Source organism: Cladophialophora bantiana (genome assembly GCF_000835475.1).
Source record: "Cladophialophora bantiana CBS 173.52 unplaced genomic scaffold supercont1.8, whole genome shotgun sequence".
NCBI classification, from domain to species: domain Eukaryota; kingdom Fungi; phylum Ascomycota; class Eurotiomycetes; order Chaetothyriales; family Herpotrichiellaceae; genus Cladophialophora; species Cladophialophora bantiana.
Window position 1 is genome coordinate 1,089,851 of NW_015971582.1, and position 27,537 is coordinate 1,117,387.

The 27,537-nt window shown below is 51.9% G+C and overlaps 9 protein-coding genes across 9 annotated transcripts; 4 read left to right on the top strand and 5 right to left on the bottom strand.

The window, feature by feature from the left end:
* Positions 1-546: 546 nt before the first annotated feature.
* Positions 547-1,626, bottom strand: Z519_06050 (uncharacterized protein; the record flags this gene model as incomplete). Its single annotated transcript, XM_016763790.1, has 1 exon — positions 547-1,626. One exon carries the CDS (start codon positions 1,624-1,626, stop codon positions 547-549), a length of 1,080 nt encoding a protein of 359 aa, XP_016620114.1.
* A 540-nt stretch (positions 1,627-2,166) lies between these two features.
* Positions 2,167-3,819, top strand: Z519_06051 (uncharacterized protein; the record flags this gene model as incomplete). The annotated part of the gene is made up of 3 exons (XM_016763791.1): positions 2,167-2,221; positions 2,280-2,410; positions 2,461-3,819. 3 exons carry the CDS (start codon positions 2,167-2,169, stop codon positions 3,817-3,819), a joined length of 1,545 nt encoding a protein of 514 aa, XP_016620115.1.
* A 1,065-nt stretch (positions 3,820-4,884) lies between these two features.
* Z519_06052 (uncharacterized protein) lies at positions 4,885-7,725 on the top strand (the record flags this gene model as incomplete). Its single annotated transcript, XM_016763792.1, has 6 exons — positions 4,885-5,199; positions 5,287-6,264; positions 6,378-6,625; positions 6,713-6,902; positions 7,199-7,429; positions 7,585-7,725. The coding sequence occupies 6 exons, from the start codon at positions 4,885-4,887 to the stop codon at positions 7,723-7,725; spliced, it is 2,103 nt and encodes a 700-aa protein (XP_016620116.1).
* Positions 7,726-10,295: 2,570 nt separating this feature from the next.
* Z519_06053 (uncharacterized protein) lies at positions 10,296-10,918 on the bottom strand (the record flags this gene model as incomplete). Its single annotated transcript, XM_016763793.1, has 3 exons — positions 10,296-10,459; positions 10,520-10,601; positions 10,667-10,918. The coding sequence occupies 3 exons, from the start codon at positions 10,916-10,918 to the stop codon at positions 10,296-10,298; spliced, it is 498 nt and encodes a 165-aa protein (XP_016620117.1).
* Positions 10,919-13,897: 2,979 nt separating this feature from the next.
* On the bottom strand, positions 13,898-16,544 carry Z519_06054 (uncharacterized protein; the record flags this gene model as incomplete). Its single annotated transcript, XM_016763794.1, has 4 exons — positions 13,898-14,411; positions 14,494-15,064; positions 15,129-16,319; positions 16,370-16,544. 4 exons carry the CDS (start codon positions 16,542-16,544, stop codon positions 13,898-13,900), a joined length of 2,451 nt encoding a protein of 816 aa, XP_016620118.1.
* Positions 16,545-17,660: 1,116 nt separating this feature from the next.
* On the bottom strand, positions 17,661-19,859 carry Z519_06055 (uncharacterized protein; the record flags this gene model as incomplete). The annotated part of the gene is made up of 3 exons (XM_016763795.1): positions 17,661-17,747; positions 17,797-19,351; positions 19,399-19,859. 3 exons carry the CDS (start codon positions 19,857-19,859, stop codon positions 17,661-17,663), a joined length of 2,103 nt encoding a protein of 700 aa, XP_016620119.1.
* Positions 19,860-21,106: 1,247 nt separating this feature from the next.
* Z519_06056 (uncharacterized protein) lies at positions 21,107-22,036 on the top strand (the record flags this gene model as incomplete). The annotated part of the gene is made up of 2 exons (XM_016763796.1): positions 21,107-21,164; positions 21,222-22,036. The coding sequence occupies 2 exons, from the start codon at positions 21,107-21,109 to the stop codon at positions 22,034-22,036; spliced, it is 873 nt and encodes a 290-aa protein (XP_016620120.1).
* Positions 22,037-22,478: 442 nt separating this feature from the next.
* Z519_06057 (uncharacterized protein) lies at positions 22,479-25,625 on the top strand (the record flags this gene model as incomplete). The annotated part of the gene is made up of 1 exon (XM_016763797.1): positions 22,479-25,625. One exon carries the CDS (start codon positions 22,479-22,481, stop codon positions 25,623-25,625), a length of 3,147 nt encoding a protein of 1,048 aa, XP_016620121.1.
* A 1,160-nt stretch (positions 25,626-26,785) lies between these two features.
* Z519_06058 (uncharacterized protein) lies at positions 26,786-27,313 on the bottom strand (the record flags this gene model as incomplete). Its single annotated transcript, XM_016763798.1, has 2 exons — positions 26,786-27,092; positions 27,180-27,313. 2 exons carry the CDS (start codon positions 27,311-27,313, stop codon positions 26,786-26,788), a joined length of 441 nt encoding a protein of 146 aa, XP_016620122.1.
* Positions 27,314-27,537: the final 224 nt, after the last annotated feature.

The following is a 27,537-nucleotide window of genomic DNA, read 5'->3' on the forward strand; positions in this document are numbered from 1 at the left end:
TTAAGCCTCCATCAACCATCCAGAGGCATATTTTCCTAACTTGATTCTTGAATGCGTATGTTTGCGGTCGGAATGCAATTCTGGGTAGATCTCGTGGTACCGCTCAATGAATTCAACACTGTCATCCGACCCCAGCGGTTGAACGGCTCTGCTTTCATTCAGTGCTGTCGGCAGCAATCACTCTAATGGCCACCAAGTCGGCAGAGAGTAATGGGCGGCCACTAATAGAGGCACATTTGAAAAAGGCCATGGGAGAATGACTCGCAGGTGTACAGTCCAACGCGAATAAACGCACGTTTTCGGCGTATAGCGTTCTTTGATTCCTTCTCGTGGCTGGATAGTAAGCTTTCCATTTCGTGTTTTCATTGATCTATCGCCTCGTATGCGGCGCTCTAGGGCCAGGTAATACAAAACGGGTAGATCTGCAAAATCGGAACGAACTGCAGCTTCTAAAGCGGGTTCTTAAGGTGCTGAACAAGGGAACAGGCTGACTCAATCCAGGCAATTGCGTTCAACTCCAGTCCGGACTCCGCTCTGGTGGCGCAGTTACCACTTGCCTCCAGGTTGCAGCATTTGCGGAGAGCCCCTCGAGACCTGGCCGAGGTTGTTGGCTTGTTGACGACTCTTGTCAAATTCTCGCACCATTATCTCACATCTGACTTCCCTGCAAAGTCGTTTCCTCCTCTCAGGTGGTAGTTTGTCTGCGAACACCAATCCGCTGGCTCTTTCGACCGCTTCGAGAGGCACCTCGAAGTCGCTCAAGCTCTTGGAGTTGGGTATCTCAGCATTGGGCAAGACGAATGCACCGAGAGCCACAGATCCGCTTGGGCTCTGAGCAGCCTCTTCCGCGAAGATGACTTTGTAGAAGTGAGTGGGCACTGCAACGTTGGGAGGGTTGCCAATCACTTCGTAAGAGACTCTCCATTTTCCATCTCGTTCGTCTTTCTTCGGCAAGTACAACGGGCCAGTCACCACCCGGACGCTAGGGAATCTCTTTACCAGATCTCGACAGAATTCCTCGAAATGAGCCCAATAATCACGGTTGAACCCTTCTCCAACTTGTGGGCACATATTACTCAAGATGAATGTGGAGTCCATTGCCTCTTGCGACCATTTTGCGTCTGCTGCCGGAACCTGATGCCCTCGGTCGTACCCGCTTCGAAAGTAATCGGACAGTTTTGCTCGAAACATGGAAGGAATCGACAAGTCTTCGTAGAAAACACTATTTCGTCGAGATCCGTTGTTCAGCAGCAGAGACTGTGCTGTAAAATGTTCTGCTACCCAATGGGGATTTCGAGTGAACCTGTTGAAGGAAGAGAGGTGTGAGGGAGTGGCCAATGTATCAGCGATAGGGCCAGGAAATCCATATCGTAGGATACCAGAAGGATCGACAGGTGAGAGGACGGCAGTTGAAGGAGGTAGAGGTGGTGCAGCAACTGGGACTGGTACGGGCACTGGAATGGGAGCGGGAGGAATTGACGGTGCAGGTATTGTTGAAGATCCCCCATTCAATGTTGGTGTCGGTTTGGGCTCATCTTTTCGATGGCTAGGAAACAGCAAAGCCGTCAGCGACGCGCCTGCAAACGCAGACGTCGCTGCTATAATAGCAATGGTGGTCTTGGACATGTACAAAGTCGGCAAGACAATGTCGATGCCGTCTCACGAAGAAACGCGTCCGCAAGATGGACAGGAAGGAGAAAGGAGAACCAGCGATCGTAGGCTTGAGGCCAATCGGCAGCTGGCCCGGTAGCGGATCTGCTGACCCCTGCTGGTGCCTAGTCGCGCTGGGTGTGGTGGGTTCCAGTTAAAGATGACAAGGCTGGACCAGCCCTGAAAACACGATTTGGGCGGCCCATGATTGGGGCCGCTCGCGACCCTTGGCCCCCGTGCTTCAACTAAGCCACAAAGGGCCATGGTCTTAAGGTCCTCCAAAGAAGTCTTGGGAATGTTCGTCATCCCACCTGGTGCAACTGCGATCGAGCCTTCCTAACCAACATAATATAATAGCTCATTCAGCCTGACGTCTTGCTCTTTATTCCTACACTCTACTTCTTGCCACTGACTCCAGACACTAGCATGAGTAACTCGGTGCAACATCAACAAATTACATCCCACCATACATTGCTACATGAACTTGCGGCTTAAGAGGAAAAGAGAGGCGGCAAGATGGCCATCGACAAGGATACCAAAGGGTGGATCATGACATGCATCAGCGGTATTGGTATGCAGCTTTGTCTTCCAAAATTGCCGGTCAACGAAGACTGATTTTGACCTCATAGCGTGTGTTATCGGCTCTTCGATCATCTGTGTCGATATCGCGGTACGACAATTTCCACGCTGGCGACACTTTTCGATCTCGGAGAGTAATGGCTTTCTTTCTGCATCATTAAGCCTGAGTTTCGGGGTCATGGTAAGTCTTTTCCGCACGCTGTGCAATGCCAGAATTGACTCTAGTGGTAGTTGTTCTCTGCCCTGTACTCGATGCTTCCGCAGTCGAAAACTTATTTCAAAGACGCGGGCTATTCGCCGCCGGCCGCATCATACCTTCTGATCGGGTTGTTTCTAGCAGGTGCCATAGGCATTCAGATCTTCTCCCGCGTCCTGCATCAATACATTCCCTCACATGTCGTAGATTGCGACCACAGCCATGACGATGAGGAGGCGAAGCGTCACGAAGAAATGTCAGAACATGCGCTGGATGATGAGCATACAAACGGTCTCCCGATATCCAAGAACCTCCCTGGGCAGATGGAAGAGGAGGATGAGGACACTCCTTTACTCTCCCGAACGACCAGTCTCAGTCCCAAAAAGCCCCAATATGAAAGAGCTGAAGAGAATGGATCTGACGGCCAGCATCCACTTCACACCGCACAGACCCATCGGAGGTCGTCACTAATGCCTAGAACGCTGTCGAGGACCCTTTCAAGGTATGTGGGGAGTCAAAAGGAGAATTGTGACGAGACAGGTCCATGTATGGGATTCTCGGATCCCTGTGGTTCGGATTGCTTCAAGGCGGTGCAGAGACGAGGCTCTGTGTTACCAGGTCACGGTCCTTTCTTACGCTCGCCCACGTGGCGAAGTGGTACGACTGAGGTACGCGTGGGGCCGACGCTGGGAGAAGTCGATGAGAATCCTTTGTCAAACGGGTCGATTCCTGGACGTCATACGACTGAGGACGCCGATACGGGGAGCTTGAAGCCGGGGTTACACCGTACAAAGTCTTCGACGCATCACTTCCACCACCCTGCACACCAGCATACAAGCATAGCCGGGTCCGAACGTCGGCCGTCTCAACATTCGTTTTTGGGCGGACATGAACACCACCACCACGTCCCCACCAACGCGTTTATGTCAATTGGTCTGCAGACTTCGTTGGCCATCGCGTTGCACAAAGCTCCCGAGGGCTTCATTACGTATGCAACTAACCACGCAAATCCTCAGCTTGGTTTCGCTGTCTTCATGGCATTGTTCATCCACAACATCACGGAAGGCTTCGCCATGTCCCTACCTCTTTATCTCGCACTTGGCTCCAGATTTAAAGCCATTGCGTGGTCGTCCTTCCTAGGCGGCATTTCACAGCCACTCGGAGCTGGGATTGCAGCTTTGTGGTTCAAAATAGCCAACAGGAGCAGCTTGGGTGCTCCAACCGAAGGGGTTTATGGCGGCATGTTTGCAGTCACATCAGGCGTGATGACCAGTGTCGCATTATCACTGTTTTCGGAAAGTCTGTCGCTGAGTCACAACAAAGGCACCTGTATTTCCTTTGCTTTTTTGGGTATGGGGATTTTGGGCTTTACCTTTGCGCTGACAGCGAAATAGATTCCTCCAGGAGCCGAGTGTTCTTTGATCAATATATCTTTAGCCCCTGATGATTCATTAATGAGAACGAGAACCTGCGCTTTCACGGCAATCGAGAACATCTTTGTGTCCTGAGAGAAACCGTATGCTGCTCACATGTGATGTCCAGCATTGCTTTGGGTCCTCCAGCTATGTTTGGGCAGGACGAATGCTTTGGGCTTTGGCTTCATTGAGTGCTTTCAATAGAAAGTCGACTAGAGGGCGAGCCGTTGGTTACATATCGTCCTGACCAGAAACCCCTAGGCAAAGGCAGGCTACGTATGCAAGAACCAGGAGAATCCAGATGGATTTGTAGATATCCTCGTATACACCATGTCATGACGAGATGATGATAACTTCAGCCTTGATAGAGAACACGTGAGAAGGAGTACAGGAGGCGAATGTGGCTCAAAGAGGCTAGTCATTTAGACAGTTAGTTCGCCTTGTCTGCCTTGCATGGGGCTCTTTAATTTATCAACACACTGTTATCGACCCAATTGTGATGGTTCTAAGCCCTGCCACCCACCCAGACCACAGGCTGCGTAGTTGAGATCTTACTATCTTCACACCGGCTTGACCTAATCTCAACATCCCACATTCATGTTGCCTTTTCCCCGTTGCATGACTCATGACCAAGGCCAATCATAACTCATCTTAGGGACGCTCATGGTCTCTGCGCCTTGTTGTGCCTGGAATCCTTCACAGGCATCAGCCTCCCCTGGGCACGATTTGCCAAAAGCCCAAGCTGCGCACAGTCCCATTAGCGGATGTTCATGAGAAACTGCCAGTTGGGCAGGCTAAGATGCCAGCTAGATTATTCGACTGCGGTGAGTCAACGTCCAATCCACTTCATGAGTTGTGCATATCAGGCAACAGAATCCTTCAGGCGGCCGCCAGCTTCACCCCAGCTCGGCACTCTCTTGGAACCTATAAACCTGCAGGCCTCACCTTGGATTGACTTGTAGCCATTTCTCCTCAATTAAATCCCTTTAGCAACTATTCAGCCCACGAACGTGCTTTAGCATTTTTCCTCCTTTTGCCTTCAAGATGCCTGGAACGACGCAGACCGCCTCCAAGCCTGGAGAGCGAGATGAGACCAGCAAAGTCAAGGCAGATGAGACCACAGAGAAGAAGAAGGAGAAGGAGGAGGAGGAGGAGGTGAAGGAGGAAAAGCCCAAGGTGCCCGCGGTGCCCAATGGCAGTATCAACGAGGCAAAGGCGCTGTATTCACAGAAGGACAAGGACGGGAAGTACCAGTGGGTGACTGAAGAGCCGGTGGATGTTCTCGAGGCTGCCGAGAATGAGGAGACTGCCAGATTTGCGTTCCTGGTGCGCAAGCAGAAAAGTTACGACAGCCGCAAGGTGAGTTGCCTAATCCCCGTGTGGCGAGCCCTTTTGTCACCAAATTTCGTTGGCCATCAATAGAGGTTCTCACACAAAGATGTGCAGAAATACGACATCCATTCGATCATTGTCCAAAGCCCGTGGCTGAAGAAGTGTTTGGGGATCATCCTCGATGACTATCCAGGCATCACGACAAATCTGGACCGGCTTGTCTTTCGCGCGCCATTTCATCCGTTCGTGCATCGCTGGGACAGGCTCGTCTCGCTTCTTGAGAAAGATGACTTTGAGGAGGATACTGCCAGGGACCATCTTAAACTCTTTCGTGATGTCCTCTTTGAAGAGCTCAAGAACGCAATTGCTGCCAAAATCGACCTTGTTAAGAACGGTGTCATCACCTTTGAATACCTCTGGACAATCTTTGAGCCTCAAACTCTGGTATATAGCGTGTCCGACGGCAAGGAGTGTGTCTTCAAGCTTAACTCCTCGACCAGGGCAACCGATCAACGGCGCGGACTCGACTTCTTGCAATTGGACGTTTGGTCTGTCGATTGGGACGGGACCAAGTTCGGACAGCATCATACTTACCTCCAAAATTACGAGTTCGCCGGTACAACGCCGATCACCTCTCTTCAAGCGTACCCATTGGAGTTTCACTCCGAGAGGGAGCAACTGATGCATCGACTTGTGGTCCGCGGAAAGCTCTTTGAATGCCTTGCGGGATACCATTACAAAGCATATCGAGGTGTCGCTCTTGGATACGGTCGATGTGGGATGATCAGACACAATGTTGAATCACGGATTATCATTGACTGCGACGCGCACAATCGATTCTTGCCCAACAATGCGGTGTACTTCAACTCGCTTAACAAGCCACAAAAACAGACAAACGGACTTGAGCTCCCATCCGACGAGTCAGAAGAGCAGTTCGATTTCGACGGCTTCTTGGACAACGAGTCCGACTTCCTCGTCACTCCGGACTCCGACGACGACGCATGCAAACCCAAGCATCGTCCACTGACCACGGAAGAATTACTCCTTGCTGTGCCATACGTTCGAGGTTATGCCCTAAAAACCAAGAAATGGGTGAGTCAAATGTGTTTGAAGTTGCCTCCCTAGGCGGAGAGTCTTCAAAAGCCCTGTTTTCCGTTCCCGATCCCATCGATCCCATGTTTCGACGCTAATAGATGAGAAACCAGCTCTGGTTCTATGTCGATCAGGTCGAAGAGATCAAATTTGCCGAGAATGCCTTTGCGTCTCTGGTGCTACCCAAAGAACAAAAGTCGCTGATCCGCGCATTCGTCGAGTCGCAAGTCAAGTACAAGGACGACTTCGATGACGTTATTGCTGGCAAAGGTCGTGGGATGATCATGCTACTCGCGGGTCCTCCTGGAGTAGGCAAGACTTTGACGAGCGAGAGCGTCGCCGAAGACATGCGAGTGCCTCTGTAAGTTTCGCCCTGCCGTTACGACAGGATCGTCAACCAATCATGCGGAGCGAGTCCAGAGCTAACGCGCGATTCCTTGCCCCTCAGCTACATGATGTCCGCCGGAGATCTGGGCCTGGACCCTTCGGGGATTGAGGAGTCGCTCAATCTGGTGCTCGACATGGTCAGCAAGTGGAATGCAGTGTTGCTGCTGGACGAAGCCGACGTCTTTCTCGAGGCAAGAAGCTCCCATGACCTGGAGCGGAACAAGATGGTGTCGATCTTCCTTCGTGTGCTGGTAAGAGGAAACCCCGGCCCCAAACTATTCCGTCGTATCCAGCCACCCCCGGCCTGATCCTCGTGTTATGTGTCTCTAAGAAACCGGTGTGGACACATCTGGGAAACAAAAACTTGAAAGCACTCATTCTTTTTGTTGGAAGGTGCCCCATTCCAATGTGGCCGCCTTGGTTATTAGCCTCCTGCTGGATGGGCCAACAACTTGCTTGCACATGAACAACAGCCGATTTGGCGGTCTTTTTGCGTCCCCATGACACTTTTTGAGACATACTTGTCAGGCTGACAAGTAAATGACAGGAATACTACGAAGGGGTCTTGTTCTTGACCACCAATAGGATCAAGAACATCGACGAGGCATTCCACAGCCGCATCCATGTGACGGTCAACTACCCCAACCTGTCGGTCGAGTCTCGCCGTCACATTTGGCAGACCTTTTTGGGCCACGATCATCCGATGGATGGGAAAGAGCTCGATCATCTCGCGCGGGTGGACCTGAACGGGCGACAAATCAAGAATGTTCTGAAGACGGTGAGCTAAGCTCTTTCCTCGCTCTCTTCGCTAACACAATCCCTGTGTCGTTGGTTGGTGGGAGGAAGTTCCCGGTGTCATGTCATTCGCATTTCTGCATGGAATTGTCACTCCCCATTGCATGGCTTGGCCTTGCTAACTCAGACCCTGTGCAGGCCCAGATGTTGGCACGAAGCGAAGGAAGCAGCTGCCAGGAACAGGCCAAGAATGCGCAACGTGGTGCCAAGGTAGAGATGCGCCACATCGAGACGATCCTGGCCATTGAACAGCGAGGCACGTCATGGCAGCAGGCGTAATTGGGCTATTAGGTGCCAACACCAGGGTCGGGTACATACAAGGCTATGCGGCGCTAAGTTGGGGTGTAGGATACGGGTACTGAGGGGCCTCATAGTGGAAGATTTAAGCGAAAATGGGGGCAGTAGGACACAGCTGGGATAGTTAGAATATAGGCACCATAAGTACAAGTACCTGATAGGTACGAGGTATGTGACACAGCAGTAATAGGTTGGTTGACGGGGTACGAGCCCTGTCCCCTCCATTCCTGATCCTCAGTCCATCCGGTCCAACCGAACTGAGACACCGAGTGGCAAAAACGCATAACGCATGCATGTCCGCAAGCTGCATCCCTGTATGTATGCATGCTCAATGCATCAGGAACAAGAAAGCTCGCACCGCAAAAGACCAGACCTTGTCTCACACGCCTGATTTGCCTCCCTCGAAGATCTCTATACCTACGTGTGCCTTTTGGTGCGGGCTGTGGAATCGTCCAACCATGTGCCTTTGGAATATACTTATACTGGCTATTTGCAGAGTCATGTGGTGTGACTGAATGAATTCAAGTCCGTAAGGAAATTCCCCGGACCTGGAGAGCCGGACCTTGGGTGCCCAGCCCAAAAACCTTGGTTTGCGGGGGAGGACGAAGCTTGCCATGCAAATACATACCCTAGAGAGGCTAGAACAGGGCACGCTTTGCGCCCCGCTCTTTAATGCCCTTTTCCGCAGACCTTTGTCCCTCTCTCTGTTCTCTTGTTCATACATTCCGCTAAGCCCGTCGAGAGCTTGTTGGGGAGGACTGCACGCCTGAGGCTGGGGCGAGTTAGCTGCGTGGTTGTTGTTTGGTGGTAGCGAAACCCCATCCCCGTCGAATAGCTCAGAGCCCTGTTGCAGTATGGGGCATTCGCTGCCGCATTTACCGGAGACGAGAGCCGCACCCGAGCGGATTGATGATGGGTGACTGGAGGGAGGGTGCGAAGGGGGAGCCGCGAGCCCAGCCTCGCTGGAAAACTGGCAATACCTACCGAGTACTACTGGGAAGAAGGGTGGTGGTCATCTCTCTGCAGAGGGTCGGCCCAAGACGGGTCATCTTTCAGAAGGACTCAGACTCAGACTGACTCTTACTACAGTATTCAGCCCCTTTGTCGAGGCAAGCAATACCAGAAGTGACACTAGTGGTGATAATAGGAATAGGCATAAGTCTTAGTAGAATGCTTCAGCCAGCCAGTCGTATCCTGACATATTTCTGATGTAATACCAGAAATTCAAATGGGGGGGAAAAAAAAACCGGCGGACTTTCTTCGTCCTCCTACTCCTCAAGAGGCGGGACCATGCGAGTTAACCTTGTGAAGTCGGACCTGCACGGGCACTCAAAAATATCCTCGCCGAAAAGAAAATGCGGAGAGAGCGGATGCGGTCGCCACAACACAGAGCAACTTGAACCTGTTTGTATGTGTGTACGGTAGGGTTATGGCAGGGCACATTCGGCACTGGCAGGAACGGACGGATCGAGTGGGTACGGCAGCAAGCATCAGCATCATACTCTACATATGGACCGACCTCTACCTACCTCGCTACGATCGTACGAGTAAGTTATGTACACACACGGAATGGCACCGTGCTACTCGAAGCAGTTAGTTACCCACATAATACAAACTGTACCTCCGCTTCTAGGTGGATACGACAGGGTCAGCTCCCCTGCAAGTTCCCCTCCCCTCCGCCCTGCACCCAACAATCACAGCCACCAAAACCTTCGCGGTACATCTGACCTCACGTGGATATGGCGGATCGTGCGCTGCATCGAGCGGAGAAGACAGTGAGAGAGAAGATGGAGCTGAAATGTTGGGACCGCCATGCTCGAGTTGGGTTAATCGATCGATCTCCTGCCCCTGGTACTGAATGAGGTACCTCTTGAATGAGGTTGACTCCGTGCCTGGTCCGTGCAAAGAAAGTAAAGGATCACGATGAGTTTGGCCGCGGACCCGTCCGTCACCTGTTTGGACGTTCTTTTGTTTGTCAGATTCTCGGTGGAGGGAAATTACATCAGACAAGACCACGTGGAACCCAACAGTGCGTGAATGAAATCCTTAAATATTGGGGGGACTGAATCAAGACAATGGTAGCCTCTGGTGGTATTGTTCGCGCCTGACGCCGCTGCAGGACATCAATTGCGAAAACACAACATATATATGTATAAGTATTGGCCACTATGAATTAATACCGTGTGTGTGAGAATGGAAAGTGAGCCTGTCGTCTGCCGTGAGCTCCAAAAGGCTGTGCGCGATTGCCAGGCCCGAGTGCGTATGGCCCCCATATTATATTCCTTCCCATTTTGTGTTTTGTTCGGCCTTTCCCTGAGTCCCCCCTCCTTCGCCGTTGCTGTGAGTTTGGTTTTCTGTGACAGATGTCATGTCGTCGTGGTTGATCGTTGATCATTGATCAGTTTTACTGTAAGAAAAGTCATAAACATAACCCATATTCATCATCCCGATTTGCACAATTGCCTCCACCACGTTCACTCCATTACATATATCCCCACTTCAAGCCCTCCCCGCTCCTCTCAACTCAAGGAGCTTCGGCCGAGGGTTAGAAATCACTTGCTGGTCCAGTCACCCCAGGTCTGGGTGCAAGGAGCAGTGACGGTCTCGGTAATATAGATGGATTCCGGCACCGGAGTGTAAGTGACTGTCGCGGTCTCGGTCTCGGTCTGGACCTCTGTCTTGTAGATGGTGCTGTAGGCCGTTACCGTGGTGGGGACTAGAGATCGAGAGTTAGCTGAGGTTCGAGCTGTAGGTGACTTCTGAAATATGAACTCACCAGTGATGGTGCTGTAGACGGGCTTGGTCTCAGTCACGGTAGCAGTAGAGTAGACGGTGCTGTAGGCGGTGACGGTGGTTGGCTGTTTCCACCAAGTCAGCATTCCAATTCCTCCAAAAAGGTTCTCCGTCATGGGCAATGTCTCACTTTGTAGATCGTGGAGTACGCAGTCGAGTAAGCAGTCGAGTAGACGGTGGAATAGGCAGTGGAATAAACGGTCGAGTAGGCGGTGGACCAGGCGGTGGAATATTCAGTTGTCGTGGCGTACTCAGTGGTGGTCACGTATTCAGTGGTGGGATAGCAGGTGCTGGACCATTCGTTCCAGGTACCATCTCGCCTCTGGACGGCAGCGGCACTGGCACCGGCAACGAGGAGGGCAGCAGCAGTGAAGAACTTCATGGTGATTGGGAGAGGGTGGTTCGTTCTGGTTGGTTAAACGAGGGAGACCTGAACTGATGTTTGGAAACGAAAGGCTGTGAGGGAAAGCGAAGGAAGATCTTGGGTAGTTGTATTGGCTGGATTGTACTTTGGGCTGATGATGGAGGAGAGAACAGAGTTGATTGAACGACCTACCGTGATGTCTTTATATTCGTGACTGGAGGGACTCGAGGCCACGGGAAGCATGGCTGGGCAGCATGCAATGATGCTGGGGGTTGTATTTCCTTGCTTTCCGTTGTCTCTCAGCTGACGATGGACTGAAAGAGGAAATAGGGATGAGCGGGGACCGTGCTGGGCGGGCGGAGCGAGACACTGGCAATTCAGAGGAGGCGAGGCGAGAGGGCCAAGCTAGAGAGAGGTGGACCTTTGGACGGCCCTGGGCCTATGCATGTCGCAAACGCTGGAGCGAATCCGCATCGGCAGCGTATGTAGGGCCTGAGGGTCTGCCATTTCAAGCAATCCATGACAAAAACCGTGGTGTCGACAAAAATGGGCCAGAGCAAGGCGGAAGCCGTGCTGTGCAAAGTTTTCTGGCAGTTGAAGTCAAACTTCGGTTTCTTGGAAATGGCGAAAATAGCTGGCGCTTTGCCGAACCGGGCGTCGTCTTAGGCTGCGCTTTAGCGTCGTCTTAGAGCGTTCTTGGCCCGGTGCTTAGCCTCACTCTAGCCTTTCCCCGCAGTGTACCGAGCCAATGAGAGCCACGGCTAGTGACCAGCCCCCCGGCCTGTCCTTTGTTTTTCCCGTGTTGGCTGCGCACAATTCCATTCGCCATGTTTCGCCTGACCTGACGGCGCTAGTCCTCTTTTGGCCCTATACCGTATTCAAGCGGCAAGGTGCTCAAGTCCAGCCTCCCCGTGGCCCAAGTGCCCAAGGGCTGTCGTTCATGCCGTGCCACAGGTTCGTTCCGTATTGGTGGGCTGGTTCTGCGTGCTGTTCTATTGTGCACGGAATATCGTGTTCCAGCAACAACTCCAGCTGCTGCAGGACATACCTAACAAGTAATACTCGTATGATGTGTACTCCACTGGTTTTGATTACCGCTATGCCTCGTTTGGATGACGGACCGCCGATATTTACGTCAGGCTCATCATCAGCATCCCATCATCCCATCGTCTTCGCATCGTCGGGCGGTCGAACAGCAACGCTTTCGGAAGGGACGCGCTTTCTACAGATAATACGGTAGCATTCCACGGCGTACCGGACTACTAGCTGTATAGCACACTTTGAGTCAATCCTGCGGATTCAAAAGACAATCTTGCTTTGAAGCGAGGTGTACCGAGTAGGCCCATGCCAAAATCCATGTCGACGTCAGGTACCGAGTCCCTAACACCCAATTCCGCATGGTGCAATACATACAAAGGTCCTTTGTCAGACGCCCTAAAGCCTTGAAGCAATCTCCCGCTGTGTTGCCCCGGTCCCCCAAGCGAACTGCCTACATAAGTATCTCATTATTGTGCGGAGTCTTTCGTCCTTTCGGTAAGAAATATAATGGTCCCTCCTCCCTTTCTCAGCAGGACTCAGTCTTACCAGCACTGAGTTGGCAACCGTTCATAAGCCAAATAATATGGCATTACCCTTGGTGCGGAGCAACATCAAGCTCAAGTCATTTGAACCTTGCGTTGCGAAGAGCATACCCGCCCTCGCCGCCTGCCTATGGAGTTTCCTGGCGCCTTTCGGACGGGCTGTCTGGTGGAGAGCATACTCTGGCCAGGTCTGAGAGTCTGAGTTGTTGTAGCATCACTAAGACATGTGGGCACCAGGCATCGAGTGAGGATTATGTCTGACTCGTGGATTGGGCCGCACGCATGGCGAATCGGATGGGCCTGCCGGCCTGGACAGGGTAGGGCAGAGCAGGTCTTCGATGATGAGCAGTGTCATTTCCAAAGCGGGAATTGTTCAGGAACCTGACCCTTTGACCGGAATCCTCCACATCCTTCTGTCATTAGCCTGTGTTCTTGTCCATGGCAGGCTGGCTGGCTGGCCGGCTGACTGAGCCAAGTAGCCCGGCCAATTTGCTGTCAACCAAAACCTGCCACGCCTGGTGCACGGGCTTCTCAGCTGCCGTACTTCTTGCATCGTGTACTCGGTACCAGTATGTACACTGTGCGGAGCACTCGGCCCAGCAGTATCCGCATCCTGAATACTACGGAGTACTCCGTGCGCAGGCATTCCCATGCCCTGTGCCTGTCCTGTGCCTATGCCTGTACCTGTGCCTGTGCCTGTGCCTGTGCCTGTGCCGTGCCTGTGCCGTGCCTGTGCCTTGCCTGTGCCGGTGCCGGTGCCTTGTGGCGCCCCAACTCTAGTTCCATCACATAAGGCTGCGGCACCGTCACCATTTCGCCGTCGAGTCTCACACGGTCTGCCAGCCATCTGAGAAGACTCGATCAATCACAACATACCCAAGCCAAAGCGGTGTCGGCCGGCGAGAAAATCGAAAGGGCTGGACGAACAGAAAACACAACTTTTTTCCACTCATACCTTTCCACTGGGTTGAGAAGGATCGCCACCTCCAGCCGTGCTCTTTTTGTTACGTATGGAAGCATTTGCACATCCAAGTGGTCCTGGTGGTCCGAGTCATCCCAAACCTAAGCAGGGGCCGGAGCTGTTTTGTTTTCCTGCATCTCCGGGCTGCGAGGTTCTTCCACGGGCTTGCTTGCTCGGGATGAAGTCTTTTAAGCAGGGAAGAAAGAAACACCCCTTTTCAAGATTCGGTCCGTTAAAACCCGCCAACATACTGGGCATTCATTCGCTCCCCCCACCCCCAAAAGAACCTGTCCTGCATCGCCAGCAAGCTGGCTCCCAATCTATCTCAGGTTACCCCCTCGTCCCTCACCTCGATCTACCCAACAAATGACCATGTCCTCCCTAATCCACCTCGAGATCCCCGATCCGCCATACACCACCCCAACAACAGCTTCTGCTCCAGCTCCATACCTTTTATTACTGCTCACTTGCCAGCTCAAAAAGCGCAACCGTCTCACAGAAATTCGCCTTGTTCACACTATATGGCACCACGTCCGTCCCCTCATAGCTAATCATGAACTGTGATCCTTTGGTGCTCAGCGCCCAGAGGTAGATATCGGTCGAATTCCGAAAGTCCACCATCCTCTCCTGACAGCTCTCCGTGCCCAAGCACGCCTGCGTGTTCCAATTCTCGAAGAAATTGTACAGCCCGCCGCCGTACATGAAGATCTGGCTCGAGTTGACGAACCGGAGGCCCCACGTTCGTGCGCAGTTTGTTTGCACACAGTCAGAGTAGTCTGGGTCGTGCCATGAGGCTTGCGGAGTGAACGGGACAAGTGCGTTGGGATTGCCCTGGAAATACGCCGTCTCGTGTTGGATGTGGCCCATGAAGACGTTCTTCGCATTGACAAACTGGTAGTCATACATGACCGAGTGTTCGGCGGCGGTGCCATAGAGCCACACCGGGCCTTGTGATTCGATGAGAAAACCACTGCAAAACAGCCAGGTCAGTAAATTTCTTTCCTCCAAGCCCTCCCCCTCTAGAAGAGAGCTAGGGGGGAAGTCCTGCTCACCCTTTATTGAAAATGTAAATTTGCTGCCGATCTGCCAAGTCTAACTCGTGGTCTGCGACCCATCCCCAAATATTTTCAAAGTAGCCATCGGCCTGGCTCGTGACATGCAACAGCAGAAACGCGCCGATGCAGTCCGTCAAGACCGAATTCGATCCCGCAATCGGCGTTGCGGGTGTCTTTATACACCTGTCCTGTTGCAAATTCGTGCCTGCTGAGCCCCCTATACGCCAATGGGCATCCCAGATGCCGGCTAACGCGGGCCCAGCGCCTTTGATGTTCCACTCAATAAGAATGGCTCCTGGACAAGGTCCCTTGACCTCGAACACGAGGTCGGAGATTTCGACCGTGCCAACCTCGCCAGGATTACCTATCTTCCACATTGGTTGCGGGTTGAATTGGTCCCCGAAGAAGGGGCCCGTAGCCATGATGATGCTAAGGAGTTCGCCGGTGATCTTGACGTCTGTGGGAACATTGATGGTGGACGTAACGATGTAAGCCCCCCTGTCAAAGTAGGCAACTCTCCCTGTGGTATAGGCAAGGTTGAAGAGTGCTTGCATCGCAGCAGTGTCATCTCGAAAGAAGGTCTTGTTAGCCAGAGACTGAGTCGCATGTCTGAGCACAGGTGGACGACATACCTGTAGACCCATCACCCACGAGCCCATTTGCTTTTGCGCTGAGGAATCCTGTAGACCATTGAAGGTTCTCATATTGTGGTTTGACGCGGTAGACGTATTGCCCGTTACTATCGACCAGCGACGAAGGTCGAGGAATCGGCGCAAGGGCTCGTTGGACCGTCGTCTCTTGCGCGGTGTACGCGGTCTGGCTTGCGTTCTGATAGACACAAGCTGTGCCGTTGAAAAACTGCCCGTTGAGAGCTTGGCCTGCTGTCGTCCAGGCATTCCCTTGAGCCCAGAGATCGACAAACTGTTGGCCAGCGAGAATCGTTCTTGCTTGAGTGCCACCAGCGGCAGAGATGGCGACGTCACTCCCTGTGAAGTCGACTTTCTCGAGGACTAGAGTCCCGGCGGCTTGGGGAGAGCTGAAGCCAGGGGCATAGGGTGTGAGTATCCCTTGAGTCGCGGATATCACGCTGTCGATCAGGAGAAGAGACCCGACAGCAAGGTTGGAGAAACCACCACTGGTCATGTCAATCCCGACATCGGAATTGGTAATGGTAATCTGAGAGAACAGCCACACCCAGTCGAAGTTCATTTTGATCGCCGTCGAACAGCCATCGAACTGTATCTTCCGCGTCGTAAATTGCTGATTTCCAAGGTATGCTCCAATAGAGCCGCCGGTGATGACCATGTCGGAGAAGAAGCCTCCCGATCCGTTCTCCATGTAGATCCCTTGTTGCTGGTTGTTCACCACGTCCTTAGACACCATGTTGATGGCAATGTTCTGCAGACTGGTGGCTTGGGCAACCTGCCAATGTATGCCAGCTGTCTTCAAGGGGGCATTTGTCATGTCGATGATGAAATTGCGAACTTGGCGGTAGAAATTGTTCTGGTTAGCGTACCACTCAGCGCCGCTGCCGGACGGGATGTAGATATCTGCATCAAATACAGCTAAACCTATGATATTGGTGAAGTTTGAACTGACTCTAATGGTAGGCGGGTTGACAGCGTCTCCTACCATCTGCGTGAAGTAGTACATGATCAAAGGCTTCGAGACATTATAGGTCCCCGGCGGAAAATACACGAGCGCCGGTGTGATTGTTGAGGACTGACAAAACGATCCGTACGTTGCATTGCCGCCGCCGCAGCGATTTCCAGGAGCAGCTATTGCGCGGTTGATAGCATCCGAATCATCGTGTAGACCGTCTCCTGTAATCGATGTCAGCGGCCTGAACGAGGATTTGATCATTTAGACTCACCAACGGCGCCATAGTCTTTGACATTTCGAAACACCGGATAACTTGGATCTTGAAATGCGACGTGTCCCAAATTAGGCTTGTTGGCGAGCCAGTACGTGGATTGCGCCACTGATGACCTGATGAGGACCGAAAGGTATAGAAGGCTGAAAAACAGAGCTGAAAGAGGAGAATGCATCTTCACGCAACCCTGCCTTCGAAAGATAAAGGGGATCTCCTGTTATGCCTCAGGACGAAATATATGCAGCCTGGAAGATACCACCAGATCAAGTTGAAAGGAAGACGCTCATGACACGAGTCAACTTGAGGCTGGGCTGTGACGCGTAGCGAGCTACCCGTCCGCGAGGAATGTACTTGGCTGGAATGTGGTTTGAGACAGCAAATTCCATCGGGTAGAAAATAAGCAACAGTCAATCTGCCCAAAGGCAAAAACTATTCTCATCGAATACTGCATTGTCGTGATTCCCAGAAGCCTAGCTTTCCAGCCTGACTCAAAAATGAAGGGCGTTTCTCTTATCCTGGTTGCTGTCAGCATATTGGCCCAGAGTAATTCTGCGCTCACGGTAGAAAAAGGGAATAGCAGGTATGTGTAGATTCTGGTGGTGTCATTCAACTGTCAAAATGCCGACCCCAGAACAGCCCAGCCGGTGTCGGTGTCTCGAATAATAACCTCACCCCCATTCCAATCGAAGGTGACAACGAAGGCAGCGTCACATGCAATGAATGCGTCAAAGATCCGGGAATATGTTGTCCAGTCCAGTGTCAGAGCGACGGCAAATGTCCGAGCATAGCGGTTGAGAATGCTGGATGGTAATATATCCTTCTGTCGAGCATTATTTCAAGCTCTGATATATTGGCAGGCTTATCGACGGTATGAAGATCACCAGCAATTCAAAGAAACATTGAATTTGGAGTCCCGATGATCTCGAAGGAAATGAGGCGCCTAGCGAGGAAAAAGCTGATAAACTCTCGTATCGAAACGACTGCCTGGTGAAGGGGGTCTCTGACTCAACATGTGGATCGAAGAGCTGTCTTGACATCGAAGTTAGAGGATAGAAAATGGCCTGCAGTCGCCAGTTATGTCCAGTTAAATGTGTGACGAAAGGATGCAAGATTGCCACAACTGTATACTACATATTATCATCAGCACGAAGCAACTCCCAAACACCGGGCCTGCTTGTCAGCTTTCCTTCAATGGGTTCCATTCCCCGATTCACAGTGATGTTTGATTTCAATCAGCGGCATTAAGTATCCGTGAGCAGCGCTGTTGTCTATGTTGATATCATTTTGTGTTTCAGTCTCCGTAGGCATGCTTGATCTCCTTTTCAAACCGTTGCTGGATCTTCTTCCTTTGAACTTTCTGGGCCGGGGAAATCAGACCCTGCCGAATGGTTAGTACTCTGTAGGAACGGGAGCTCTGGACCACATACGTTTTGAGGAGTCCATTCCTCGTCAGCCAGAACCACGCCGTCAATGATCTCAATGCCAGAAAGGCCAGCCTCACGACCCGCCTTTTGCACTTCTTTTAGCACGATTGCGTTGAGTTTTTCATCGTGAACCATCTCTTCTAGATTTTCCCCATGGATGCCATTGGCAGCCGCGATCTTCTGGAGGGTCGCTTCGACCGGCACGATGATCGCGATCGGTTTGGCCTTGTTTTCAGCAGCGAAAACGCAAATGTTTCCGACGACGGGGGCCGTACGGTAGGCCGATTCCAGCTTCTCGAGGGCAATGTATTCGCCATTGAGCGTCTTGACCAAGTTTTTCTTTCGGTCAATGATGCGTAGATGGCCATTGGCGTTGAATTCCCCAATATCACCGGTCTTGAACCATCCATCTTCGGTAATTGCCTCTTGGGTCTCTTTATCATTGTCCCAATAACCTTCGGTGACCGACGGACCTCGGATCCAGATTTCCCCTTGAGGAGGTTTGTTTGTCGAGAAGTAGCCAGCATCAGGAAAGTCAACCAGCTTGATCTCAATACATCCGGTAATATCCCCCAACGCATAGGGATCCCAAGCCAGAGGATCTTGAATGCAGCCCATCGCAGAAGTCTCAGTGAGGCCATAACCAGATATCATCGGAGTGACAGCGTAGCTGATGAATTTGATGGTCTCTTCCGAGATGGGACCGCCTCCGTTGAAGGCAATGCGGAGACGGCCACCCGTAGCATCCTTCAATTTCTTGAACACCACGGCATCCAAAAGACCTGCGCCGGGCAGGCCCCTGGACAGGAGAGTCTGTTTCAGAGACAAGGCGCCCCAGAACATGTTTCTGACGATGAAGGAGCCGCTATTCACCCGCGAAAGAATGCCCTTTTTGACGCTCTCCCACACGGCAGGGACGCCTATCAAAATAGTGGGTCGGAATTCACGAATATCTCCTTTGCAGTTCCGAACTGAAGCGTCAGACAAAGTCTTGGGGTTGCCGTAGCCCATGGTTCCACCCCAGAACAAGCAGATGTTTTCAAACATGTATTCGAATATGTGCGATTGAGGCAGATAGGTGAGCAACGCATCTGCCGGTCCGATATACGGGGCCACAATCGTCTGCACACCGGCCATTGCCGCAACCACGGCCTTGTGCTTAATGGTAACACCCTTTGGCGGCCCAGTGGAACCGGAGGTATACATGATACAGGCTAGATCTTCTGGTGAGGGAGGCACGGGATCCACGGGATTTTCAACACCAAGCTTTCGAAGTTCTTCAAAGCTGAGGACTTTCAGATCGGGGTGTTTGGATTTCAGCTTGTCGAGATCCGCTTGCTTGACCTCAGGTTCCGAGTTGTAGATGACAAACTTGAGGTTCTTCACGTCGTCGAGCACTCTGAGTAAAGTGGGAATGAGGTTGGGATCCAGGAAAATGGCAACAGATCCGGTCTGGATCAGAGAATGCTTCAGTCCCTCCTCACCTAGTGAGTCGTACGCAGTGACTATGGGGATTGACTGAGAAGCTGCAGCGTGCGACATTGCAAGCCAATGGGCACTAGAGAGGTCAGGCAAGCGATAGATCTGAGGAAGCGAGAGGCGTACCTGGTGGCACCGTACAGGTGCATCTTGTTCTCTTTGGAGATTCCGAGATGCGCCAAACCCGAGCCACAATCGAGGGCGAGCTTCTCGTACTCGATAAAAGTCATATACTCGTAACCGCTGAGCTCAAAGTAGGTCCATTTCTTGTCCACCTCTTGCTCCCGACCGTCGATCATCTTTTTGACCTTCTTGTTCTCGACGTGGGTCTTGAGGATCCTTCGCGATCCAATGGCTTTGGCATTTCCGAACTTAGAGGCAGCCCGTCTGAGATTGTCAAACACGGTTTTGACGTCGTCTGAAGGCTGAACAATGAGCTGGTCCTTGGCTAGAGGATGGCGCCGGGGGATGGTTTCGCCTTCTTTCTTCTCATAACCAGCGGCTTCCACGGAAAAAGGGGGCTTCTTGGTCATTTGAGGTTGCACATAGCCGTCGACCCGCGGCCGGTTATCATTTTCCAGCGACATATCGATGTCAGACATGGACGTTTTGATAGATTATGGGGTACTGGGAAGTGTTGTGTGGTGCCGAGTCTGAGGAACCGTGTCCTGGTGCAATGGATAGTAGGTCGGTGAGAGGGGGCTGCGTACGTGGTGTATGTCGCTCGCACTGGACCGAGAAGATGACAAAGAAAGGAGCTCGCGGTAGAGGGGATAGGAAGGATGTGAGAAGGAAACACAAAGTATAATAAATGATGAAGGGAAATGAGGTGCAGCTGCCTGCGTTGCGACAAGGGATGTTTGTGGCGCGGCAAGGTCTTGAGCGTTGAGAATGGTATGGAATGATTGTGTGGTAGTCTTGTGAGCGTCAGAGCCCCCAACCTCACAACTTCACCACGAAAACTCCAGGCTGGTTGCCCACTGCTGGCTGTTGGCTGGTTCGCTGGGTAATAGGCGGCAGTCGGTGGACGAGCAACGAATAATCCGGGGTTGGGGGAAAGGATGGGCTAACTCGTTACGTCACTTGGCAGCTCAGCGCCCAGTGAGCAACTACAGTATTGTCCACTGGTGCCACTGCCCTATCTTGCCATCAACCATCGCCTACCCTGTGATTTACCCTGGACATGACCTGGGCACCTAGGCGCCTAGCACCTAGCAACGGACCGCGCAAGCCCCAAGGCGCCAGCGCCATCTGCACTTTGGCTTGCCTGTACCTCGTACTGTAGGGCTGATGTGTTGCGATGTGAGAGGGAGGATGACTCGCTTTGCCCCGGTACAGCCCGTAGCAGTGGGCGTGCGTGTCACCGGTGACTGCTGGGTGGTCAACGCCACGTTGTAGTTCGGATCAACTAGTCGGCCCGTCCACCCATCAACCCTCACACCGCGACTTCGAATGACTCTCTACCTCATCCTTCAGGGCCGAGTCTTTTCCATCACCAGTAACCATGCCACGTCCCGGGGGTGCTTGTACACACGAGGACGGTGTACCCAATCCGCCATAAGCACGATATGCATCGTTCTCGGGTCGTCTCCAAAAATTCCCCTTAGATCCATCTCACCTCCACGACACCATTACTCTTCTTCTGTAATATCGGGTCAAGCGATCCATTATTATTCCTCAACCATGTCTCCTTTTGGTCGACGCTCACGGTGACGCTCTACCACCCCTTGATGCTTATGTGAGCCAGTTGGGAGAACAACCAAGCTCTGAGCCACACCTTGACTACCCTTTGTTGGACCTCCCTTTTCTGGAAAATATTATTTAATAAGCAGCAATGACATCGCAGCTGCTTGCGGCCGCCTTGGGAAACCCGATTGAGGATGCTGGCGAAGGTATGTGACATCGTGACACTACCACTGGGTATACCGTGTTCTGATCGAGAGCTCTAGAAACTTTCTTATTGTTCAGCCAGGAGATGCCGAGCAACAATCTCGGCTTTGTCGATTCCAGCGCTGATACTTTGGAGGTTGAAATCGCTGGCCATGAGTATGTCCTGCGGCAATCTCCAGGCCTTCTCCACTCCAATAGAGGAGAAGGAACTACAGGGGCTGTGATCTGGAAGATTACTCCACTCCTGGCTGCCTGGTTGACGTCTCTGCCTCGAATTCTGAGCGGCGTTCTACACAACAGGGCAGTCGTTGTCGAGCTTGGCTGCGGCGTCGCCGGCCTGACAGGCTTGGTCCTGTCGAGGCTTGTGCAATGCTATGTCCTCACAGATCAAGCCTACGTGATGAAATACTTGAAGGAGAACATAGCTGCCAACACAACGACTCCGAGAGAAAAGAAGACTTTCAAAAAGAGAACCAATGAGAAAAATTTCTCCCCAGGAGAACGCCTCAAGGCCTTAGCCCTAGATTGGGAGGTGGACAGCGTTCAAAATCTGAAGTCAGCCATCCCTCCAGGAGCTCCGATTGACCTGTTAATAATCTGCGACTGTGTTTACAATGAGTATCTCATCTCTCCTCTGGTGCAGACTTGTGTGGATGTCTGTCGTCTGGGGTCGACGGCAGGAGATGCGACGGTGGTTCTGGTGGCTCAACAGCTTCGCTCCGACACAGTATGCGAGTTGTTTCTGGATGCATTAATGAAAGAATTCAACGTATGGCGAATCCCAGATAACGAGCTGTCGTCGCAGCTGCGGTCTGGCTCCGGATATGTGGTGCATCTGGCCATCCTGAGGGATCAGGTCAGGAAGGCAGAATAGAACATTGTTGAATCCTCCCGCGTTGAACCCTTCAAATTCTCCGACATGGGCGTCCTTGACCCGCGTACAAATAATCTGCCCTGCAGACGTCGAATACGGGGACTACGGGAAGACAGCCTTGAGCTCCATATTTTCAAGGCCAAATAGCAGGCGAGGCGAAGGATGGTGCCTTATTGTGCCTTACTGACACTAGTGAGAAAGTGATCAGGCTGGCGGGGCTTGGCGGTGGCTTCCATTCGAGTCCTCCATGTTTTTGGGGCGATATTGATTCCAGTCTCCTTCGCCATCGACTGCCACCTGCACATGGCAAATATTATCTACTGCCGGGCCCTGTCTCGATATCCTCACGATATCTCTTTCGCTGTGAAGCTGTTGAGATCTTCTAGGCTGTTTTGTTGTATCTAAGCATTGGCCCTCTCAAGGGCAACACGACTCGACGACCATGGACCTGAGAACCACCATCCAGTCGACTTTGTCAGCCGACGCAGCCATCCGCTCTCAAGCTGAGACAGCCCTGAAGCAGGCTGAACAGCATCCTGGATTCATTGGAGCTCTTCTCGACATCCTGCAGTCAGAACAGGACCCTGCCGTCCGCCTCTCAGTTGCCGTCTACCTCAAGAATCGAATATCACGGGGATGGGCTACCGAACACACTCCCCACCAACCGATTTCTGAGCCTGAGCGAAAACCCTTCAAAGACCGCTTACTGCCTGCGCTATCCTCGTCTCCTCCTCTGATTCGAGCCCAGCTCATTCCGATCCTCCAGACCGTCCTTCAGCACGATTTTCCTTCAAAATGGCCCGAGTTGATGGATATCACGCTGCAGCTGATGAACACTCAAGATGCCAATCAGGTCTACGCAGGGCTACAGTGTCTGTTGGCTGTCTGCCGTACATACCGTTTCCGCGCCGGGGAGGAGAGGCTAAATCTGGACAAAGTCGTCAACGTGGCCTTTCCTACATTGTTAAGCATCGGGAACAAGTTGGTGAACGAGACCAGTCTGGAAGCTGGTGAAATGCTGAGGATATGCGTCAAGTGTTACAAACACGCTGTCTACTATGGCCTGCCTGTTCCGCTGCGGTCGCACCAAGCGACGGTGGATTGGTGCACCCTCTTTTTGACCGTCATCTCAAAGAAGCCCCCCGAGAGCGCCATGCCCGAAGATGCTGATGAACGGGAACGCAACCATTGGTGGAAAGCACGCAAATGGTCCTACGCAAACCTCAACAGGCTCTTTATGAGGTACGGGAACCCGTCAGTGCTGTCTCCGGCCCAGGAGAAGGACTATGGTGGATTCGCGAAGAACTTCATCACAAATTTTGCGCCAGAAATTCTCAAGGGCTACCTGGGTGAAATTGAGAAATGGGTTGGGGGCAATTACTGGCTGAGCAAGCCTTCTTTGTCACATACGTTGATCTTTCTGGAAGACTGTGTGAGGCCCATATCGATGTGGGCCAAGCTCAAGCCGCACATGGACAGCCTCATCAAACATTTGATCTACCCTGTCATGTGTCTTTCAGACGAGGATTTGGAATTGTTCACAGACAATCCGGCTGATTACTTGCACCGGAAGCTCAACTATTATGAGGAAGTCTCAGCACCAGATATGGCCGCAACCAATTTCTTGATTGCCTTGACAAAGTCGCGGAAACAACAGACTTATGTCATCTTGTCGTACGTGAACGAAATCGTATCCCGTTACGAGACTGCTCCGGATGACCAAAAGAATCCTCGAGAGAAAGATGGAGCCCTCAGAATGATTGGCTCGCTGGCATCAGTCATACTGGGCAAGAAGAGCCCGATTGCAGATCAGGTTGAATACTTCTTCGTTCGACATGTATTCCCTGAGTTCAGATCCCCACATGGCTTTCTACGAGCCAGAGCCTGTGAGACCATGGAGAAGTTTGAACAGCTGGATTTCAAAGACCAAAACAATCTCATGATCATCTACCAGAACTTGATGGAGTCCATGGCTGATCCAGAACTGCCTGTCAGGGTGGAAGCTGCATTGGCACTGCAACCCCTGATTAGGCATGATGCTATCCGCTTAACCATGCAATCAAATATTCCGCAAATCATGCATCAACTGCTGCAGTTGATGAACGAGGTTGATGTCGACTCACTCTCAAATGTCATGGAGGACTTCGTTGAAGTTTTCGCTGAACAGCTCACACCATTTGCGGTGGCTTTGAGCACGAATCTCAGGGACACTTATCTTCGAATCGTCCGCGAGATTTTGGAACGGAACGAAGCCAGGGCGGCTGAAACTGGCGATGCACACGAGTATCTGGACGATAAGTCGATCGCGGCATTAGGGGTGCTGCAAACAATTGGCACTCTTATTCTTACTCTCGAAGCTACACCTGACGTTCTGCTTCTTCTCGAAACCATCCTCATGCCGGTCATCACCATCACCCTGGAGAACAAGCTTTATGACATCTACAACGAAGTTTTCGAAATCATTGATTCGTGTACTTATGCCTTGAAATCGATATCTCCGACAATGTGGCAAGCCTTTGAGCTGATGCACAAAACGTTCAAAGATGGCGCCGAGCTATACTTAGAAGACATGCTGCCTGCGCTCGACAACTTCGTCACTTATGGTCAGCAAAGATTAATCGAACACCCGCCGTACCTGGCCGCTATAGCTGGCATGGTGCGAGACATCTTCTCCGACCCTAAGGTGGGAGGTGTGGACCGTATCTGCGGATGCAAGCTTGCTGAGGCCTTGATGTTGAATCTTCGAGGTGGCCCGATTGACAGCTACATACCAACTTTTGTAACCTTGCCAATGGAGGTCTTGACCAGCGCACAAGCAAAGACTGTAATTCGGAGCTACAAACTTCATCTAGTAGAGATGGTTATTAACTGTCTCTATTACAACCCCATTCTAGCGCTCCAGGTCCTCGAATCACATGGTTGGACAAACAAATTTTTTTCGATCTGGTTCGGCATGATTGACAATTTCCGCCGCGTCCACGACAAGAAGCTCTGTCTTGCTGCCATTTGCTCTCTCCTCACCATCCGCGCTGACCAAGTTCCTCATTCAGTTCAAACAGGCTGGCCACGCCTCCTAACCGGAGCGACTTATCTCTTTCGAACTCTTCCCGCTGCGATCAAGCAACGGGAGGAAGCTGTCAAAGCCTCTGATGGGGTTTCTGATACCATCTCAGACTACGGGTCTGACGATGATGCCGAAGACTGGGCGGACGAGCCCGCCACCGAGGGACAAGAATGGCCCAATGTTAGTGCCGCCTCCTTGCCAGACACCAAAGGCGACATCAAAGACGAGTCGCAAGCCTATTTGGATTTCCTCAGCGAGGAGGCCAAGAAATTTGGCGCCCTGGCCGATGATGACAACGATAGTGTCCTCGACGACGACAGCCCCCTTGAAAGTCCGCTTGACAAGTTTGATCCCTATTCAGCATTCAAAGACTCGTTGGACAAGCTTCAGGCAGAACAGCCCCAGCTGTATCAGAATCTGACGGCAATCTTGGAGCAAGGAGACCGTGATGTCTTGCAGAGCGTTGTCAACCATGCCGCTGCGACGCAGGCTGCCCAAGCTCAACAAGGTCAAGCGCAGGGATAGAATTGCTGGAAGTGCGATGCCGACAGTGATGAGAGACTCCTCCATTTGAAGTTGAGAATTCTGAAAAGCGAGCAATGGCGGATGTTGTATAAGCTGCGTTAATGGGGCTCCGGCTTGAGGCGCTACTGAGAACGAGGTGATATCAAATCAGTTTTACTTGAGCGTGAAGAGCAAGCGTTGTTTTTCTATTGTGGGGGGTCAACGTTAGGTGACTGCTATTGCGGTGCCAAAGCCCTGGTGCCGATCTTTGGGGACGAAAGACGCCTGCAGTTCTGTTGGTTGAATCAACGCTCCCCTGCTCTTTGGGGCTGAAGAACGACGGAGATTTGAAGATTGCTAGCAACACGAACATTCCAAACCTCTGTTCAGTGGGCGGTTGCATGGAGTGCTGGCTGTGGCTATCAAGGAGAGCGCCGGCGAAAAAAGTGCCAGCCAATGTTTTGAGGTGCCACAGCCGAAGGCGGATCGCCATGTTCTTATTCTCCTTTTCACAGACAGCGGATCAAATATAAGCCTCGTTCGCCGAAAACTTTGCCCGTCCTCCTCCCTTTCTCAGGCTTCCAGATATCTACTGGGGGAGAAGTACTACATGGAAGCAGACCAGGGCATCGGGCAGACAGAACTTGCAAGAGTCCAAGAGATAGAAGAAATAAGCTACCATCGCTCTCATTTAGCCGTTTAGTTTTACTCACATTGGATATCGTCGACACCCTCAGCGTGATGGTCCCTTCGTTTGGTTCCATGCCTCCTCTATCTGTATCTGGCTAAGATGAGGCTGTCGTAATATACCTCATGCATACACCCAGACCAGGTTCCTGTGTGTGCTAACGAGAAGGTGCAAGAACGCTCTAAGTACGGCGGCGGATGAGAGAGTCAGGATCGAATCCACAGATAAACAAGACTATGTCCTGCCTACAGGGGAGGAAAGAAGAGAAGGGTCAACGTCGTACTCCACAGCCTAGATAATAAATAACGACGCAACCTCGTCATCTCGTGCGAAGGCTGAATCAAGGCTGAGAAAGGGGTGGACAACCAGGCTCAAAAGAGTAAGCAAGCATACCCTGTCGAGAGGGAGGAGCATCGCTGCCGCCGGGTTTGGCCATGGCAGCACGAACGAGCATTCAGAGAGAAGAATAGAGTGGACGCAGCAACAGTCACTTCTACAACTCGGAGTTTTGCAAAAGGAATTCACATTGTCCACCCGCGTTTGAACAAGTTAAAGCCATGCTTAATACCTGCTGAATGATGCCAATGTCCAGCTTCGAATTCTCCCTTTCCTCAAATAGCCATGTGCAAACAGATCGTACTGGGGGCGTCCTCAAAACGTATGTGGCGGGTTGTGTCGCAGGGTTGTTGTGCTCGGTCCTGACCTGTTCGATGCCATACTGGATATTTTCCACAACTTTTGTCTGTCCATTTTTGCCCTTGTCCTGTTCCATACCTTTGTTCCACGCTCCTGCTCCTTCGCTATGCTGGCAATAGCCCCTAGACAACACCAACATACACATGTGCACGCACAAGCTCCAACACAACACATTCCCATCGATGCCATACAGTTTTGCTCGCTCTTGTACCAAGTAGTTTTCGTTTTTTCTAGACCTCCATGCTCCCTGGTTCCTGCCACCTATTCCTGCGTTTTTAATCGCAATTTGGTGCTCTCTCTGCAACTTCTCCAATCCCCAACCCATGGTCCCGAGCAAAAACACAAGCAAAGTTCTCTAGGTCGTCCCTCATATGCAAAGATTGTGTCCCATTGCCGGCGCTTTCGACCAAGTTCAAACCCTCCAGCAGCCCAGCCTCCAGCACCGCCCGCCAATATCCACGATACAAAGCTAGTAAACAGATGTGCATTGAATCTGCCAAGAATCAAGTACATGAAAGTCGGGAAAAAAGAAGTAGACAACCTTGCTCA